Source organism: Lepidochelys olivacea (genome assembly GCF_965140295.1).
Source record: "Lepidochelys olivacea isolate rLepOli2 genome assembly, chromosome: 1".
Lineage (NCBI taxonomy): Eukaryota > Metazoa > Chordata > Testudines > Cheloniidae > Lepidochelys > Lepidochelys olivacea.
Window position 1 is genome coordinate 140,820,186 of NC_140411.1, and position 19,867 is coordinate 140,840,052.

Genomic DNA, 19,867 nt, shown 5'->3' on the forward strand with positions numbered 1-19,867 from the left:
TGTGAATCATACGAGATGCAAGATACTGTATACACTACAGCTATAGAGCGTCACAAATATTTCAAAAACACAGATCCATCTAAGTTCATATATTAATTGCTTTTGATAAGCAGATGTTGCAAGGTTATATTCCTGTAATAAAAAAAAAAACTTTACATCAGAAGTTTACATGAACTGCCAAGTTCTGCAAAATGCTGGATAATATAGCCAACTATGATGTCTGCACAAATATTAGTTGAAGTAGGAGTACATAGACAATGTCAAACAAAATGGACAATTACAACACTGAACAATTTTTTTTTAATTATTTTAGATCAGAACATCCAGTTGAAAATAAACAATTAAAAATATATTCTGTTACACTGCTTGGATCTCATGCTATAATACAATGTAAAACTCTAGTACTAGGACATTCTAGCATTTCATGTGCATACAAACTTTGTACAAATATTTCTACCACAGCCATGGAGTGTATGAAAAAGAGGCTAAAACCTCATTGTTCTATATGGATGTTGTAAAAAACAGACAACATAAACATCTTCATTTATACCAACTATTTGGACAATGCAATAATATAGTTTCAGACCAAATTACTTCCAATGCAATTTTATGAGAGAGTGTTATTACTCATTCACGTTAAAAATTCAGCATAATGCTTAATATATTGATGAAGTGTGGCATAAGCAATATATAACAAATATACTAGATATTTCTCCATCATTGTTTTGCCCTTTTCTAGATATAAAGCAGGCATGTGTGTACAGTCCATCTAAACACACATGTGCACAAAGGATATGTAAAGTAACCCAAACTACATAACCCTTAGTGTTAAATGTTTTGTGATAGCAGAGCAAAACAATCCTCAAAGACAAATGAACTTCTCAATTAAAATTGTGCTGTAGTTCTTTAAATGACTACTTGGAAAGCTGAGAACTACAAAATATGATTTTGCAGTATTTCTGCTAAAACCTGAGGAATATTAAGCTAGCAATAAGCAAGGCATTTTCAAACAAGAAATTTGTAAAAAATACACATTTTTTACTAGAAGCTTTCATATATAAAAAGACAATAAGAAATATAATAAAACCTATCCTTTTAGGACTACATCTTCCCTAGTAAATAGTTCTTTATTCTCACTTGCACTATTACATACAGTACATTCGATTTCCTACACAGAAAATGTACATTCTTGTCCCTGAAGTATATTTTATTGGCAGTGATCGCAAGCTGTTTTATTATCAACACTCACTTCTGTAGCTTATAAAAACAGCACCAAGTTTTATGCAAAACAAGAGTATTAGTATGAGTACTACTTCTTCATGACAAGTGAAATATTTAATTTAAAGAAGTCAAAGAACAAGAAACATCAGAACCAAAATGCATATTTCCAGAAACCATACCAGAATAAACGGCTCAGAGCTAAGTAATAAGTAACCGGGAGTTTTGCATAGTACAGGGCACTCCCCTGTTTGAATCCACCCATCCATTGATTGTTCCTTACCCTCCAGGAATGGAAAGCAAAGTGGACAAGTGCTAATGAATATAGAAGTACACAAAAAATTTACTGGTAAAAAAATTGAATTGTACAGTTTCTCATTATCTCTGTCACAGTGCAAAGTATATTTTAAACACATTTTTAAAAAACTGAATACATATGTACAGTATATATGTATGTACCACACTCGCACACACATATATATACACATAAGCATGAATACAAATATCCATGCCAAGTTCAGCAAAAGAACGGAATGTTTAAAATGTGGGTCTTTTGTTCCACAGAAATCTGGAAGTCCATTCACCCCAGAACAGTTGGCTGTTTAAAATGGCCAAGAAAATGCCCCCTCCATGAAACAGAAATATTGCCTGCATAAATTGACAACATACTGTATATTTGTTCTCATAATTCACCAGAGAACTGATAACCACACTTTATAAAAGCTTATATTTGTATTAAAAACACACAGATCAAACAATTCATATGGCTATTCCCTTTATGGAAATCTGGATAGCATAATTCAGATGAATATTACTTTTCTGGAGCACCAGACAAAGAGTATTCACTAAAGAGATGAAGTCTACTGCTGCTTCTTTAAAATTTTCTTATAATGTAAAGTTTTACAGCCACCTCTGTAAAAGTGAACACCTGATGCAGATTTTTTCCTTTGGGATTAAGCTGTTTTGGTTCTGAATGTGAATGTGTCAGCTGAAGTCTGTAGCAGAGAATGGATTTCTCGGCACTCTGTGTGAAGTTAGTACTCAGGAAAGCATTGCTTTTTAAAAAACACACAACACCAACTGGCTTTCTGTGTGACGTTTCTAAAACAGTTGTTAGAATACCAGAATGTAACAGTCTTTTTCACTTGGTAGTAAATATTTTATCACATTTTGAGAGGAAACTTTTGCAAACTGAAGACTGTTTATGATGACAAAATATTCTTAAATAAAGAACATGTATGTGAACCTGAGAGTTAAGTCTGATATGAATACGTACATTACATTGTCTCCACTGGCTAGTACTTTCCTTGTTTAAGTCTCTCAATATGGTAGCATAGCTTTAATGCTGGCCCCAACTTCAGTCCCATATATTTCATTATCATATCGCTCCTTAGTAACAGTAGTGCCTTTCCATCAATTTCCTACAGAAGGAATAAATACAACATACAACGGCTTTAACAGGTTACAGGGTAAAATCAAAAAGTACATTGTATTAGTTTATACCATAGTAAAACTTAATGTAGAGTATATAAAACAGTAATTTACTATAATTTAATACCTCTGATGGCTAATAAAACCAAACTGATTTTTATTTAGACATTTAAGTGTTTTATAAGGCACCTTTTGGTAGATATTTGAGATAATACACAAGTCAATAATAAAAGGCATTGGACAAAACCAGATACTGTAACCAAAATAAAGGTAACTCGGCCAAGAGAAAAATCCAGAAAGGAAGATCTGCTAAAGAAGGGAGGCCTCTCTAGTCAAAGATGAAATGACCCAAACACTGAGGCCTTGCACTGAACCTTGAAAACAGCCGTAGGGAGACTCTGGCATGCATGCATGCATGCATACACACACACACACACACACACACACACACACACACACACACACACAGAGGAAGGGAGTTACACATCATCTAGATCTGTGACACAAGACAGATCTGTGTCTAGCCTAAACCAGATGGAATGTTAGGATCAAAAGCAAGGACAATTGAACAGATTTTCACTGCCTTTAAAAGAAGCTGTTGCAGTTGGACAGGCCTAAGCTATTAAAAAAAGTATTGGCAATTCAGTGAATATTTCCCTGAAATTGCATACTGAAACCACTCTTTTTCTAAAACAGAATAGGCTGAAAAATACTATGAAATTTGGTCCCTATTCCAAAAATGTCCAGAAAAACCAAGAAGGGGAGGTGATTTGGGTTTTTTACATTTATCGATCTATATAAATCTATCTATATTTCAGTATCTTGAAGTTTCCTTTGGACCTAGCTTACTCCAAACTTAAAAGAATTTTTATTATGAACTGGTGCAGAGTGCATGAGAAATTTTACACGAAATTTTAAATTTTGCCCAGGTGTAAAGGAATACACAAGGCAGTAGAGACTCTGGCTCGTTGGGTTCACAATAAAAAAAAAAGCCAGACACTTCTTGGTGGGGACACTACCATTTTGAGATGACAGTAGTTCTCTATTAGGCAGCCCATCACGTAACCACACAGTGAAAGGAAAACAGGTGAATGAAAGGAGTATACAGGACATGCACAGTTAGAGCTACTAACTTTTGACCCTCCTAAATATATTATCTAGCTAGTTCTAGTGAAGATTTGCACAGTCTTGGCTAGATTAGACCAAGTAAATGCTTTTCATTATGGTTTTTAACCTTTCTTCTCTCTCCTAATAAAACTGTGTTATCTAAATGCAACGAAGCTTTGCACTTGACTGTTAATATTAAGGATCAGCTATCCTGGGATATCAGAAAAGTTCTATCCTGGGGAGGAAGCATATGTGGTGTCTAAGTGGCCCACAGGTGTCCAAAGTCATGAATGAAGATCCCTCTGAAAGAGGAGGTTACTGGGAGGTTCTTCAAGGTGTGTGGTCCCTATCTGTATTCCACTATTACACATGCGCACCATGCTCTTGGAGCTGGAGAATTTGAAAGTAGCGTCCCTGGGTCTGTGCATGGGCCCCGGCTCATCTCCAACTGAGATGAGGCAGACTCACCGCCTCTCCAGTTCCTTCTCAATTACCACGAATCAGATAAGATTCAAAGCAGAGGGGCAGGAGGGCAAGAAGTGGAATACAGATAGGGTCCTTAAATCTCGAAGAATTTCCAGTTGCAGGTAAATAACCCCCTCTTCTTCAAGTGATGGCCCCTATTGTATTCCACTATGGGTGACTGACAAGCAGTACCTAAGAAGGAGGAGGGTGCAAGGGTGTAGATAGCAGGGCTGAGCGGAGTACTGCCATCCCAAAGGAGGCATCAACAGAAGTGTCCTGCACCAGGGAATAAGGTCGGCAAATGTGTGAATGGAGCTCCATGTGGCTGCTTTACAGGTGTCCAAGAGGGCTGCCACCTGAAGAGATGCCATAGGTGTTGATTGTGTTCTGGCGGAATAAGCTCTTACTCCATTGGGGGAAGAGGGTGGGGTGTGGGTGGAGATTTGAAAACGGATGGAGTAGAATGCAGCCAGAGACCCATTTGGAGAGTCTCTGGGTGGAGATGGTGTGCCCTCTGACTCTTTCTGCTATAGCAGAGGTCCCCAAACGGTGGAGCGCACCCCCCTATAGGGGCATGGAGGAACATTCAGGGGGACATAGCTGGGGCCTGGGCCAGCACTGATGGGGGGTGGAGAGGGAGCACCACCCAGCTTTGCTCCTGGCCCTGGCCCCATGCCCTGGCTGCTGGCCTTGGTCCCTGGCCGAGGCTCTGCTCCCAGCCCCGCCCCCACCGCCGGCCTCACCCCCTTAGCCCTGTCCATGCCCCCTGCTCCCAGAGCCACGGACAGAAGGTAAAACATTTGGGGACCACTCTGCTACAGTGACAGACAGCCTCAGGGATTTCCTGTGTGGTTTTGTTCTCTGTAGGCAGAAAGCCAAGGCCTCCGAACATTGAGGATGTGAAGTCTTCGTTCCTCTGAAGAGGTGGTTTTGGAAAGAACACAGGTAAGTGAATGGACTGGTTAAGGTGAATTTCTAAAGCTACCTTAGGGGTGAATTTGGGGGGGTAGATGTAAAGAAAGCATATCCATATGGAATACGTTGTATGGAGGCTCTGCCATCATCCCTCCAAATTTGCCAACCCTCTTGCTGAGGTGATGGCTACAAGAAAAACGACCTTCATGCAACAGAGTGACATGGAGCAAGTCATTAAAGGCTCAAGTAAGGCCTTGTGAGTACTGAGAAAACAAGGTTCAGGTCCCACTGGGGCTGTAAGCTTGGCCTTTCCAGAATCTATTGGTCAGTGGATCTTTGAAAACCAAATAGCCCTGAGAAGGTGCATGGGATGTGCTGGTCGCCACCAAGTGGTCACGCAAGGCGCTAATGGACAAACCTTATGTCTTCAAAGATAGGATAGAGTCCAAGATGAGAGGAATAGCCATAGTCTTTGGGAGAACACTCTTTGTTGTGCCCAAGAAGAGAAGTGCTTCCATTTAGCTAGGTAACATTTTCTAGTAGAGTCCTTTTTACTATTGGAGAAGATGTCTCGTACAGCTGTGGAGCATAAACATTCTAATGATGATGCCCATCCAAATATCATGCCCTGAGGTCGAGCGGACACAGATCAGGGTGCTTGATGCTGCCGTTCTACTGGGTCAAGAGCTCGGGGAAGGTTGGGATAACATGCATACGAGATTGGGAAAACAGAACTGCCCAGGCCAGAAGGGGGCAATCAAGATTACACATTACTGAGTTGCGGAGTTCTCACTCCTGGTCGACTGTGAAATGTCTGCTGAGGAAATCTGCGAGCACATTTTGCTTCTCCAGAAGGTAGGCTGCCAACAGAGTGATCTGATTGCTGATGCACCACCTTTCGCTTCAAATTCAATAATAGCAGGGAAACTCACAAAAACTTCCTCCACAGATTAGTAACGTGATCAAGTCTAGCAGAATAGAAATAGAAAATATCATACGTGTCTCCTGAAGAGTTCTGCATGGGGTGCTAATGCCTGAGGATCAGCTTCTTTCACAAATTGCATTACTTCATCTATTGACCAGGTAGAAGGATCCTTATTTGGTACTCGTGAGGGTTCCCTTTTTAGTGCACTGAGATCAGGACCTGTTGTAGAACTTGCAGCTTAAATGTAAAACATTGGCAAAGGGAGAAATGTCATAAGTGTCAATGTAGTAAAAACACATCCTTGCAGACTCAAACGAAAGGAAAAATAACACATTGTTAGTGTCCCGTATTAGTAGCAGTCCTCTCTCTTCTACCAGTGTATCAACCTGGCTAAGATCACTCAAATTCTTTTACAATTTATTAAAATGAAAAATATTTGGTTTTCCTTCTAAAGAGTCACCGAGATGTTCTATTTGGCTCACAGCATGAATCTGTGTTCAGATGACTTCTACAACTGCAGATACACACAACAGTATAAGTGTTAGCACTATGTACCATCAGGGAGGGATCAGTTTGAGACATTTGGTTCCTAGCTCCCAAGACACCAGCAGCTGGGAATGCTGTGCAGGAAGGGAAGGGAACCCCTTACTGCAAATTTCAGTGATCCTTTGGCCAACTTGGCAGCAGTACTTGAGAAGCTGGAGAATGAGCTGTAACCAGCACTGCCCGGCCAGGCAGGCTGCAGGGTCTTTGATAGCTAGCAGAGTAAAAAATCGTATGCAGGATTTCTCTGCCTTGTACAGTATTAGAGTTAAAAGCTTAAATTCTGTATTTTGAAATCACGTTAGATGGTCTGACATGTTTGCCTAAGTCTGACTCCTTATGTGAAGTCTTGGATGTCAAAGCACTTTGCTTCATAATTCATAACCCACTGACTTTGCATACTGCTAAAAAGTAGTTAACAATGCACACATTTTAAAAGGTTAAGTGTATGCCATACCTTCAATCCTCCTCTGCATTCGATTCCTATTGACTTCATAGTAACTGCTGTTCCCAGCAGAGCTTGATGACAGCCTGTGTAGGACTGGGGCTGAGTTTGAAGCAGCAGTCACTGGCTGAAGGGAATTTCTATAATATGCTGCACTCCCTGAGGTACGATATTCAGTGGAATTTCGGCAGGTTGGGCTTGCAGGATTTACTGAATTGAGCGCAGAATCCACAGAGTCCTCAGAAAATCGGTGTTCTTTGGCAGTGCCATGTTCTTCAGTTGGCAATGTTTCTGCTACATAATATGAGTAACACAAATACCAATCTATTCAACATGTTAGATTTTTGTAACCTTGTTATTTAATTCTATGCTATTTATTTTTAACACTAACTACAATTTTTAAGCCTGTCAACAAGCTCCCCATAAAGCAAGCACCAAATACAACTAGCACCATTCTCCTTCTCTTATTTAAGTAAAAGTAGTCAGTAGGAAGTTCCTAACATACATTTAAAGTTACAGCTGTTAAAAAACCTGATTATTATAGAGTTTGATGAGAGCTTGAAGGTCACTTTGGATCATACAAAATATATGAAATTTTCAATACTTCATTTCACTGTCGTTTCGTTCTATACAAAACAAAACTATATTATCAACAAAGGGAAGAGTTGATTCTCTAAGAATTATCTGAAGGTAGTATCAATACATTTGCAGTTATAGGCATAGATATAATCACCAAGGAACCATATCCACAGTTTAAACATTTTTTCTAAAGCGCAGCCATTAAGCCTGTGTTACGTTTATCCTGTAAGAGATTTTTAGTAGGAATAAAAGATAAACCCGCTGTGTAATATTTAATTTGCCTCGTCTAAGCAATACAGAGAACCATCAACTTCTAATTAGAAACAAGTGTGCAACTGTGTATCTATAGATCATACTATCTTCAGATACAGTGGCCCTTTTTATGAAGTCAACAGATTGCAAACCGTTGCCACAATTATTTCCTGTATTGAGGAAAATCCTGGTATTTCAGATACTGATGTGCTAATTATTAAGAAATACTGACCACTGTACTTCACTTACACGCAGGCAACTCTTCTCTGGATATGAAAATATAAATGAAACCAATTAAATACATTCTGGCTTAAGAAAGAGGTAACAACCCTTTGATAAAATTTGAAAAAGGAAGTGTTTATCAGCTAATCTCTAGTCTTTAAAACATATTCTCAAACTCCACTTCGATGCTTCCCAGGACTGAATGCAGAGTGTAGACATCTGCTTCAGAGTCAGCTAAAGGTTGTTGCTATACAGCAACATAACAAAGTCCTTCCACCTGCCTATAGGGCTTGAGTGTTTGGTCTGTTTCAGTTTTTTTAAAAATCACTGACTGTTGAAGACTAATAATATAGTCTGATTAAAGTATGGCCCAGATTGGTCAATATGCTATTTGAGAAAAAAGAAATTAGTTGGCAAGAAATTGTTCCATTTTTCAGCAATAAATTTCTCTCTGCTCACATTAGACAAATCTAGCACTGAGAAAGAAAAAAGAAAGGGAGTAATGATGGATTTGGAGAAAGACTGATAACTGCTGTGAAATACGCTTCTAAAATGCATGCTCTTTACTCTTCTAGCATTTGTAGCTTTTATTTATTTTCTGCATCACACAAACATCTGGAATTAAAAAGATGGTAAAAGAACCGTTTTCCTGAAAACTTGTGATGTTTTCACATTTGGCTTTAGAGGTCTACCATATGCCAGATGCTCTCTTTGTCAAAACTTGGCTTAGAGGTATTCTTGAGATCTGGAAGCACTTGGTTTATTTTAGCAGTGATTATTTTAACATAATCCTCAAGGAAAATAAGAAATTCTCTCTATGGTTTAAGCAATTAATTAATAAATCCTTCTTGCTGACATAACCCAATTGCAAAATGAAGAAAGAAGCGTTTCAAGGGCTGTCTATTTGGTTACCTCTACTTAGAACACCACCTTTCTGTGACAAATATTGAGTAAAACTAGTTCAGGCCTTGAAAGCTTAGACTTTCCAGAACTGGCCAAGAAGGAAAACTATTACTGTGCAAGAGATTAAAAAGTCTGCTCGACATGCATCTATATCAAAAGGTGAAAACATCCTCCTCTTGGCTACTGAGGCCTGCATATAATTAAAAAAAAATAAAATCAGAGGACTTGAAAAAAACAGGAGAAGCTAGAAAATGAGATCATTGCTGGAAATTTCAGTATGGGAAGTAAAAAAAGGGAGGAATCATAAATGAATATATAAGTGCTGAATAGAAGAGTTTGAGAATCAACTGCAGATATAAATCTCAGGATTTTTGGTTTCTAGAATAAATTAACTGGAGGGTTTCAGAGTAGCAGCCGTGTTAGTCTGTATTCGCAAAAAGAAAAGGAGGACTTGTGGCACCTTAGAGACTAACCAATTTATTAGAGCATAAGCTTTCGTGAGCTAAGCTTATGCTCTAATAAATTGGTTAGTCTCTAAGGTGCCACAAGTCCTCCTTTTCTTTTAACTGGAGGGGTTACACTGTAATAGGGATTAATGTCTGGAACCCTTTGGTTTAAACCAGCATACAATTTCTAGTGCTGTAGAAAGGGTCCATTTTATTGCAAGGAAGCAGACGACCCTGTCAGGAAAAAAATAATATATATATATTTTTTTTTACTTGACACACTGAGGAAGCAGAAAGATTGTCAGGGTGCATAATGTTACACGAGACTCATATTTTACTTATCCAGATTATGCAGCCTTATCTCTGAAGTCAGAGACCTTGGAGATAATGGTGGTGTCTGAGACGAAGACTTCTTTAAGACATCTTCATGAAATTCTGAGACAGAAGATTTTTTTTCTTTTCAAGATATTAGGGATTTGAAAATCTCCTGAAATAGGCCTTGGATTCACATATGCAAGGTAGGAAAGTTCACAGAAGTCAGAAGGAAAGTTCACAGAAGTCAGAATTTAAGGCCTGAAGTGCCACCAGATCATCTAGTCTGACATCCTACGTATCACAGGCCACCAACACCACCCAGCACCTGCACACTAAACCCAACAACCAAAATTAGTCCAAAGTATTACAGCCTATAGGAGACTAAACTATTATGTGCCAGAGGGAGAGTCAGGAGGTGCACCAACGGCCCTGCAATGGCAAGGAATGGATTAAGAGAGAGATACCCAGGTGATCCCGGCTTGCTGACAGGAAGGCAACCCCTTGCCCCCAGATCATTGCCAATCTGACCTGGGGGAAATTAATTCCTGACCCCAAATATGGCAATCAGTTAGACTCTGAGTATGTGGGCAAGAGTTAGCCAGCCCAGCACCTCAGAAAGAGAGAAAGAATGCTCTGTACCATCCTAGCGCACCAGCCCACCCCATCTAGAGTCCCACCTCAAGCCATGGCCATCTCTGATGCTTCTGAGGAAGGAGACAAAACAATCCAGAGTACACTGGGGCAAAAAAATCTCTTCCTGACCCCTGCAGGTGACCATCTGATACACGGAAGCATGAGATTATAGGGATATAAAACAAACTGGTAATAGCCTGTGGGGACACCTGAAACATTTGTATAACTGGGCATTCAGATAAACAGAAGTGTTATTTTGAGCTGGATTCCTGCTGCAGGCTGGAAGGCAGTAAAGGTCTGGGTACAGCTGGGAAGCGAGGGGGCTGAAGAGCCACGCAGGGGTACTGTTTTGCCCAACTGGGTGCTGTTGTTGCCCTTCCTAGATTATCTTTAATCTTTTCCCCATGCTCACTCCACTCCATAGCAACCCAACCTCATCCATCCTTATTCACTTCTAATTTATATAACTAAGAAACCTCTGGTTATTTATTTTAATTTTCTGAGCAAGAGCTAATTAAGCTAGATCTAGCAATTTTCACTTTATTTCTACATTTTTAACCTCCAAGAGATAGCTGTCTAGGCTAATCAATCCCCTTTTTCATTCCCTGTAGGCTCTCTGCTTATTCCTAATAACCTTTTTGGGATGGTTTCTCATCCAGTTGGTCTGGAGGCTTTCCGTACAAGATTTTTCCCCTTGCTTGGGATGCAAATTGCGTACAGTTTTTATATATTTGTTTAAAGAAATTCCAAGCCTCCACTACTTTTAGATTCTTGAACTCACCAGTACAGTTTATATTGTTAACTAAATTTCCTTATTTCTCCAAATCTGCCTTTTTGAAATAAGCCATAGTTGATGACCTGGCTTTGATTATTTCTCCATTTAATTTAAACTGAATCAATTCATGATCACTCAATCCCAGGGTGATATAACCAGCTCAGAATAATCCTTTTTAAATCAAGATCCCCTTGTTCAACCAGCAGGCTGTCACTTTTCAGTGAATTTGATAGAATGCCCAAGAAGACTTTAACTGATATTTTGAATATCTGAAATAAGCTATGGAGAGAAGCCACAGACATGAGGTTTTCTTAAGTCTTGTTGGAAGTTCTACGTCCAAATCCTTGGTGTTTGGAGCAGGCTATTGACAAACAAGGAAAGAATCCTTATGGTTGAGCATAACAGAGGCCTATGTCTTAGCCTGAAGATCCTTCACAAGAATTTGAAACATCTTTTAGATCCTCTGGGAATTGGAAGCCAAAGTCAAAGGTTCTTCTTAATACAGGATTAGAATGATGTATTTGGCTACAGTAGTTAGCCACTTAGGTTGCAGCTTTTTTCCATTATCCTCCATGGCTGCAAAGAGGAAACTGTCACCTAGCAGAACAGATAGCAGAAATATCCCTGAGCAGATTAGAAAGAAAAAGTGTTGCTAAAAGAAGATCCTTTCCAACAGATATTCTTGGTCTTTCTTGCTAACCAGCCCATGATAGAGAGATCTGAAATTACCTCCAAGTTTTCAGTAGACAACGCTGCCCTAAAAGGCTGTGTGGGAGACATACAATGCTGGAGAATATTTTGCCTCTTCAAACACATAAAAACCTTATTGAAAACTTATCAAAATGTTTGAAGACAACACAAATTCTGACCCGTAAATATGGCAACATTTATTTTCCCTACAGATTTTTTTTTTGGAAATCCAGGAAACCATAGTGTATAATAAATGAACTACTGGTTCTTAAAACTTCCTTGTACTATGTAGTTATTAGACCTATATATTGAATAGGGATAGGAAAGTGATCAAGCTTATTTTGAGTGCACAAGATTCCTTACTGGATACTGCAGCTAACTGGCCTATATTTGAATCATACATTTTGGTTTGCTCCAGTTTGAGCAACCGTATTTTAGTACAGCTTAGGGTACTAAGCCATGTGTTATATTTATTCATGGACATAGCCAGACTCCTCTAAGTCCATGTCCATTAGAAACGTCTGACTCAATTCCACAGATTTATTGTATGTATAAAATAGTATCTCCTTTTTAAATCAACTCTAACTTTGCTACCAATTTCTGTGTCCCCTGCCTCTGTTATTAGACTAGATGAAAAGGAATGACTGATCTGTCTTAAATAAGCCTAGCATTTATCCTCATCTCCTCTTTCTTTCTAAATATAGTATAATGGCTCCATCTGCAGAGGAGCAGAGATCTCACTGAAGCTAGTGGGAGCTGCAGGAGCTCAGAACCTCTCAGAAGTCAGGTCACAAATCTCTAATTGACTCTCATAATCAACCCTTGCAAATCTCCTGCCATCCTCACTGTCCTTTTCTGAACTCAAGTTAGGCTACCAACAGAGAGTGCAATACTCTAGTGGTGCAGAGAGTATGTGTATTTTACACAGTTGTTATAGTAGCTTATTTTATATCCCATTATAATGGGATGTAGCAGCCTACTGGCTTTTTAGTAAGCTGTTGCACATTAAGCAGACAGCTTCATTCATCAGCGGTCTGCGGTGAATCTTTAAACCCTTTCCCAAAAAAGAGCTAGTTGTGTTAGAGGCCAAAGCTCCCTTTAGTTCTCCCAATGTGCAATATTTGTGCCCACTCACCAATAATTACTTATACTTCCCCCTCCCCCACTCTGACTATGCATTCTGTCAACAGCTGATGGCTAAGGCTAGACAAAATTAAATTGTACTTGTTTCTCTTTTATTTGAAATACTATGAACACAAATAACCCTCCCACAAACTGCAACAAATACACTTAAGTTACCTTCAGATGGGTGAGCGTCAGGTCTGTGGAGTTTAGGAGAGAGAGGGGCAGTGTAGGGCGGAGAATCCTGAGAATATCGTTTAGTACTTCTGTTTTCTGAAATTTCCTCTTTTGCTGTCAATAGAAAAGTTACAGTCTTTCATTTCAGAACTAATAAAATTGTTGGGGGAAAAGAGGAAAGACACAAAAGTGAGGTGACTGTGTGCTGTATTCACTTACTGGATTTTAATTCGCTCCCCATATTGTGTGTCTTTTAATGGCTGTAACACAACTCAGACAGGTTTCAGAGTAACAGCTGTGTTAGTCTGTATTCGCAAAAAGAAAAGGAGTACTTGTGGCACCTTAGAGACTAACCAATTTATCTGAGCATAAGCTTGCGTGAGCTACAGCTCACACTGTAGCTCACGAAAGCTTATGCTCAAATAAATTGGTTAGTCTCGAAGGTGCCACAAGTACTCCTTTTTTTTTTTTACAACTCAGACAGTGCTACCTTATACCATTCTTAAACATTACCCACAAGTCTTCAGTGATATCATCTTTCACTATTAGCTTAACCTTATCAGGCAGGCTCAGTTATCACCCCACAAACTTTCAGGGCTAAAATATAGTTGGGTTAGACAGTTATACCCAAGTTGCCTTGAGCTGACTTCACCCTGAAGAGAGTTCAAAACAGCACTTCTCGCTTGACAGATAAGATAAGAGAAGCTTAATGGCATATCACATCTATTTTTCCTCCTTATTAACCAAATCTACAAAAATTACAGCTAGATTACAGCTTGTTTTAACTAGCAGCTCCATAGGAGGAAAAAAACACTACTGACTTCCAAAGGAGCACACAGGAACATTGCAGCTTCTATACAGCCATCCACGTTTCTCCCCTAATAAGAATCTTTTGAGACTACAGCCACGTCAAATATTTGCCGTTATGAGCTACTGGATTGAGCACTGGACTGTGAGACTCAGGAGACTTGGGTTCTATTCCCAACTCTGCCACTGACCTGCTGGGTAACTTGGGGTAAGTCACTTTTCCCATCTGTAAAACGGAGATAACATTACTGACCTCCTTTGTAAAGTGCCTTGAGATCCACTGTTGCTATTATATATCACAAATATTTCTAGAAGAAGTATAGCTGCCATCTAACTAAAAATCAAGAGCTACAGGAATAGGGTAAAACAGTTACTAACCTTTCTGTAACTGTTGTTCTTTGAGATGTGTTGCTCATGTCCATTCCAAGTTAGGCGTGCATGCATCACATGCACTGTTGCCAGAGATTCTTCCCTCAGTGGTATTTGTCAGGCTGGTTCTAGCACCCTCTGGGGTTGCACGCTCATGCACCGGTATAAGGAGCCTGGCCAGCCCTGCATCCTCACAGTTCCTTTTTGCCAGCTAACTCTGACAGAGGGGCAAGAGGGTGGGTCGTGGAATGGACATGAGCTACACGTATTGAAGAAAAACAGTTATGGAAAGGTTAGTAACTGTTTTTTCTTCTTCTTCTTCGAGTGCTTGCTTGCTTGCTTTGAGTGCTTGTTCATTCCATGTTAAATGAATCCCAAGCAATACCCAAGGAAGTGGGGTCAGAGTTCACAGACATGTGGCTCACAACACTGCTCTATCAAACTTGGTATCATGTCTAGTCTGCAGGGTGATGGCACAGTGGGAGGAGAAGGTATGTAGATGACCAGGTCGCTGCTCTGCAGATGTCTTGGACTGGGACCCGGGCCAGAAACACTGCTGATGAAGCCTGAACTCTCGTCAAATGGGATGTCAAGATGGCAGGAGGTGGGATGCCGGCCTGCTCATTGCACTTACAAATGCAAAAAATGATCCAGGATGAAATTCTCTGAGCGGAAACCGGTAGGTCTTCCATCCTGTCTGCTACTGCCACAAAGATCTGCGTGGATTTATGGAATGGCTTCATCCTCTCAATGTAGAGGGCCAGGGCACACCTCTGTGTGATGCTTCTTTTCCAAATTCTTGTGCAGTTTTTGGAAGAAAACTGGCAGGAAAAAACCTGATTACCATGAAACTGTGAGACCACCTTTGGGAGGAATGCTGTAAGGGGGCATATTTGAAGCTGGTCATTAAAGAACATAGTACACAGGCATTCTGACACAAGGACTCAGATTTCTGAGACCCTCCTGGCCGAGGTAATCACTACCAGGAAGGTGACCTTTCAGGAGATACATAAGAGGGCTCAATGCTAGCGGCTCAATGGGAGGGCTTGTGAGTCTTGACAGGTTTAGGTCCCACGAGGGAATGGGTTTGCGAGTTTGAGGGTAAAGTCTCTCTTATCCCTTGTGGGAGAAGACCAACTTTCTGTCCATCAGAGGGTGAAAGCCTGAGATTGCTGCTAGATGCACCTTGATCGATGAAATGGCTAGGCCCTATTGTTTCAGATGGAGCAGGTACTCCAGCACAAACTGGAGGGGTGATCGAGTTGGTGAGAGGCCTCACTGGGATGACCACTCCGAGAAACGCTTCCATGTGGTGAAGTAAGTCGCTTTAGCAGATGGTTTCCTACTACCTAGCAAGACCTAGTGGACTTGTTCTGAACAAGCTAGCTCCGCCGGATTCAACCATGGAGCTTCCACGCTGTCAGGTGGTGGGTCTTGAGGTTCAGGTGGGGCAGACGGCCATGATCTTGCAAGATCAGGTCCCTGAAGGGTGGGAGTGGTAATGGGGCTGCTACTGTCAGATCCACTAGCCTGCCGAACCAGTTTTGACATGACCATGCAGGGGCTATAAGAATAACTCTTACTTTGTCTTGCCTTACTTTCAGTAGGACCTTGTGTACAAGAGGAATGAGGGAAACGAGTAGAACAGGTGCTTTGTCCACGGGAGTAGGAAGGTACCTGTGAACTAGCCCAGGCTGCAACCACATAGTGAGCAAAATTGCTGACATGAACAGGTCTACAAGGGGAAACTTCCATCTCTGAAAGATGGATCTTGCTGTGTTGAGGCAAAGGGACCACTTATGGTGAGAAGAGAAAGACCTGCTTAAGTGATCTGCCAGAGCGTTCTGGGCTCCCGGAAGGTAAGAAGCTTTGAGGCGGATGAAGTGCTTCCCTCAGAAGTCCCACAGGTGAAAGGCCTCTTGGCACAAGGTGGACAAGCGTGTTCCTCCTTGCCTGTTGATGTAAAACATGGCTGTTGTGTTGTCCATGAGTAGTCGCACTACTTTGCCTGCGATCTGTGGTAGAAACACCTGACATGCTAGGCGGACCATTCTGAGCTCTCTGACCTTTATATGCAAGGAGACCTCCTCCTGGGACCACAGGGCTCGAGTCTTTAGGTGAGCCCCACACCTAGATTAGATGCGACCAAGATTAGGGATACTGATGGCTGGGGAGCGACAAAGGGAATGTCTGCCCTCACCAATTGGAGATTCTTCCAGGAGTTGAGGGAAGCGAGGACTGGGGTGGGAACTGTAAGCACTCGGTCCAAGTGGCGACAGCTCAGTGAGTACACTGAGACCAGCCAAGCTTGAAGGGGAGGATGGTAGTGGACCTGATTTATGATGAATTTGAGGAGCCTCCTGTGGCACCAGAAAAGACATGTGGAAATAGGCGTCTTTTCAAGTCGAGGGCGGTGTACCAATCCCCTGGATCCAGGGAGGGAATAATGGAGGCCAGGGAGATCATTCAGAACCTCAGCTTCTTGAAATAACTGTTGAGGCGACACAGGTCTAGGATGGGTCAGAGACGCCCTTTGGGACTAGGAAATAACAGGAGTAAAACCCTTTTCCTCTCAAATTCTAAGGCGCATCCTCCACAGCCCCTACTCGAAGGAGAGCTTGCATCTCCTGGAGTAGAAGTTGTTCGTAAAAAGAGCCCCTGAAGAGAGACTGGGATGGGGGGGTAGGGTGGAAGAAAACTGAAGGGTGTAACCTTTCTCCACCATACTCAGTACCCCGTGGTCCAAGGTGATGAGGGACCACACCAGGCTGAAGTGGAAGAATTGGTCTGAAAACAAAAGGGGGGCAGGATCTGGTAGGGGAACTGATATAACACCCTTGAGCGCCTCTTCAAAAGTGGGGACTCCTGGGTATTTGTGTGAACCTGGAGCAAGGTTGAGGTGTGTCATAAATATAAAGGAAAGGGTAAACCCCTTTAAAATCCCTCCTGGCCAGAGGAAAACTCCTCACCTGTAAGGGTTAAGAAGCTAAAGGTAACCTCGCTGGCACCTGACCAAAATGACCAATGAGGAAACAAGATACTTTCAAAAGCTGGGAGGAGGGAGAGAAACAAAGGGTCTGTGTCTGTCTTTATGCTGCTTTTGCCGGGGATAGACCAGGAATGGAGTCTTAGAACTTTTAGTAAGTAATCTAGCTAGGTATGTGTTAGATTATGATTTCTTTAAATGGCTGAGGAAAGAATTGTGCTGAATAGAATAACTATTTCTGTCTGTGTATCTTTTTTGTAACTTAAGGTTTTGCCTAGAGGGATTCTCTGTGTTTTGAATCTAATTACCCTGTAAGGTATCTACTATCCTGATTTTACAGAGGGGATTTCTTTACTTCTATTTACTCCTATTTCTATTAAAAGTCTTCTTGTAAGAAAACTGAATGCTTTTTCATTGTTCTCAGATCAAGGGTTTGGGTCAGTGGTCACCTATGCAAATTAGTGAGGCTTTTTATCCAACATTTCCCAGGAAAGGGGGGCATGCAAGTGTTGGGAGGATTGTTCATTGTTCTTAAGATCCAAAGGTCTGGGTCTGTAGTCACCTAGGCAAACTGGTGAGGCTTTTTACCAAACCTTGTCCAGGAAGTGGGGTGCAAGGTTTTGGGAAGTATTTGGGGGGAAAGACGTTTCCAAACAGCTCTTCCCCAGTAACCAGTATTTGTTTGGTGGTGGTAGCGGCCAATCCAAGGACAAAGGGTGGAATATTTTGTACCTTGGGGAACTTTTTGACGTAAGCTGGTAAAGATAAGCTTAGGAGGTTTTCATGCAGGTCCCCACATCTGTACCCTAGCGTTCAGAATGGAGGAGGAACCTTGACAAGGTGGAAGGAGAGGTTGCCTGCGCCTATAACACCTGTTCTGTTTCTTAAATAGGTCTTGGTGAAGTGGCAGAGCCAAGAAGCAGGCTCGTTGTTGAAGTCTGAAGTGCTTCCTTGAAGATACTGGGACAGAAAGGCCCTGGGACCTGAGAGTGGCCCTAGAATCTTTCAGGCCAGGGAGTTTTGTATCCATTATTTTGGAGAAGAGAGAGGTTCCCTCAAATGGAAGGTCTTGAATGGACAGCTGAACCTCCAGTGGTCGTCTTGAGTATTGGAACAAAGAGCATCTTCACATGACCACCGCAGATGCCATTGTTCTAGCAACTGTGTCAACTGCGTCTGGGGCCACTTGGAGGGAAGCCCTGGCTATAGTTTTCCTTTCCTCAACCAGAGCGGAGAAATCCTGTTTGGACTCCTGGGGCAGCAAGTCCTTGAATTTTGACACTAGTCTCAGATGTTATAGTCATACCTCCAAAGCAAGGCCTGTTGGTTGGAGATGAAGAGCTGTAACCCACAAGTAGAATAAATCTTTCTACCAAACAGGTAAAGCTTCTGAGTCCTTTGTGGGTGGCAGCTTGCAGCCCTTGCCTGTCTCTTTCATTGGCTGCTGCAACCAGAATGGACCCGGGAGGGGGATGGGAATATAGGTATTCATACCCCTCGGTGGGAACAAAGTACTTTTTCTCTGCCTTTTTTGAAGTGGGTGAGCAGAGAGGATGGGATCTGCCACAGGTATGTGACTGGACTCACAACAGCCTCATTGAGGGGTAGGGCCACTTTTGACAGGGCTGCTGCAACCAAAATGTTGATCATGCTGTGTGAGGACTCTTTAAGCACTTTCACCTCCAGCCCTTTTCAGTAGCTCCTGGTGAGCTCTAAAGTCATCCTGTGGTGTAGAGCCGCTCGGCCCCGACACAGCTTCATCTGGGGAAGAAGAGGCAGCAGCCTGTACTGGCAGGAGCCTTCCTCTTCTTCTGCACCGACCATGTCACACAGCCCCAAGTCCTAAGTATGAATACCGGGCTTGGTGCCAGAGTCCATGTCAAGTGGGGTGGCAGAGGGGCCCTTCTCTTGGATGCCGCCAAGTACGAACAGCTGGAAAGCAGTCCCTGTACTGAGGGGAAACCCCACGAATGCCAAAAAGGCCGCTGGACCTGCATAGGGGCTGCTGTTCATCAGGCCAGGCTCCTGGAGGGGGCCTCACATCAGGATCTGATAGAACATAATTCGGGTACTGGTATTGGCCCCTTGGTTGGGTGCCCGACTCCACCTCCGACTCTGAGAATGAGTCAGCTTGCGGGGACGGTACCCCTCACCTCTGTCAGCCAATGCCGAGGGTCTGGGGAATGGTGCCATGGTTGGGAAGACTTCGCCGACATCAGCAGGGTCGGTTTTCCTCTGGTCAGTACCAGTGGACCTGATGCTGGATAGGACCTTGGGGCAACATGCTCCCTACTGCTTGACGACCTTGCCAGTGCTGGAACTTACCCCGCAAGAGTGGGTGATACCAAGAGAGCCATCTGGTCCCCTGGCTGTTGCAAACACCTCCGGGGTTGATGACACCACTATTCCTTTGGCACCATGACCACCCTCTGGTGTTGATGGGTGGTCCTGCATCAGACTCAACAGCACCTGCCAGAAAGGTGGAGTCAAAATTGCTGTTTGCAGAGCAGGATAGAGGAGTGGTCCAACACAGGTCTCAGTC

General features: G+C 42.1%; 1 protein-coding gene across 2 annotated transcripts in view; it reads right to left on the reverse strand.

Annotated features, from left to right (window-relative positions):
- Positions 1-327: 327 nt before the first annotated feature.
- The window catches only part of SCML2 (Scm polycomb group protein like 2), a gene marked incomplete at its 5' end in the record, with an annotated part of 131,180 nt that continues 111,640 nt past the window's right edge, over positions 328-19,867 (reverse strand). For both annotated transcript variants that reach the window (XM_084623146.1, XM_084623145.1), the window contains 4 exons: positions 328-2,639; positions 6,135-6,298; positions 7,062-7,343; positions 13,164-13,277. In XM_084623146.1, coding sequence (XP_084479272.1) covers positions 2,514-2,639; positions 6,135-6,298; positions 7,062-7,343; positions 13,164-13,277 — 686 coding nt within the window. In that variant the 3' untranslated portion in view covers positions 328-2,513. The remainder of the gene's footprint in view (positions 2,640-6,134; positions 6,299-7,061; positions 7,344-13,163; positions 13,278-19,867) is intronic.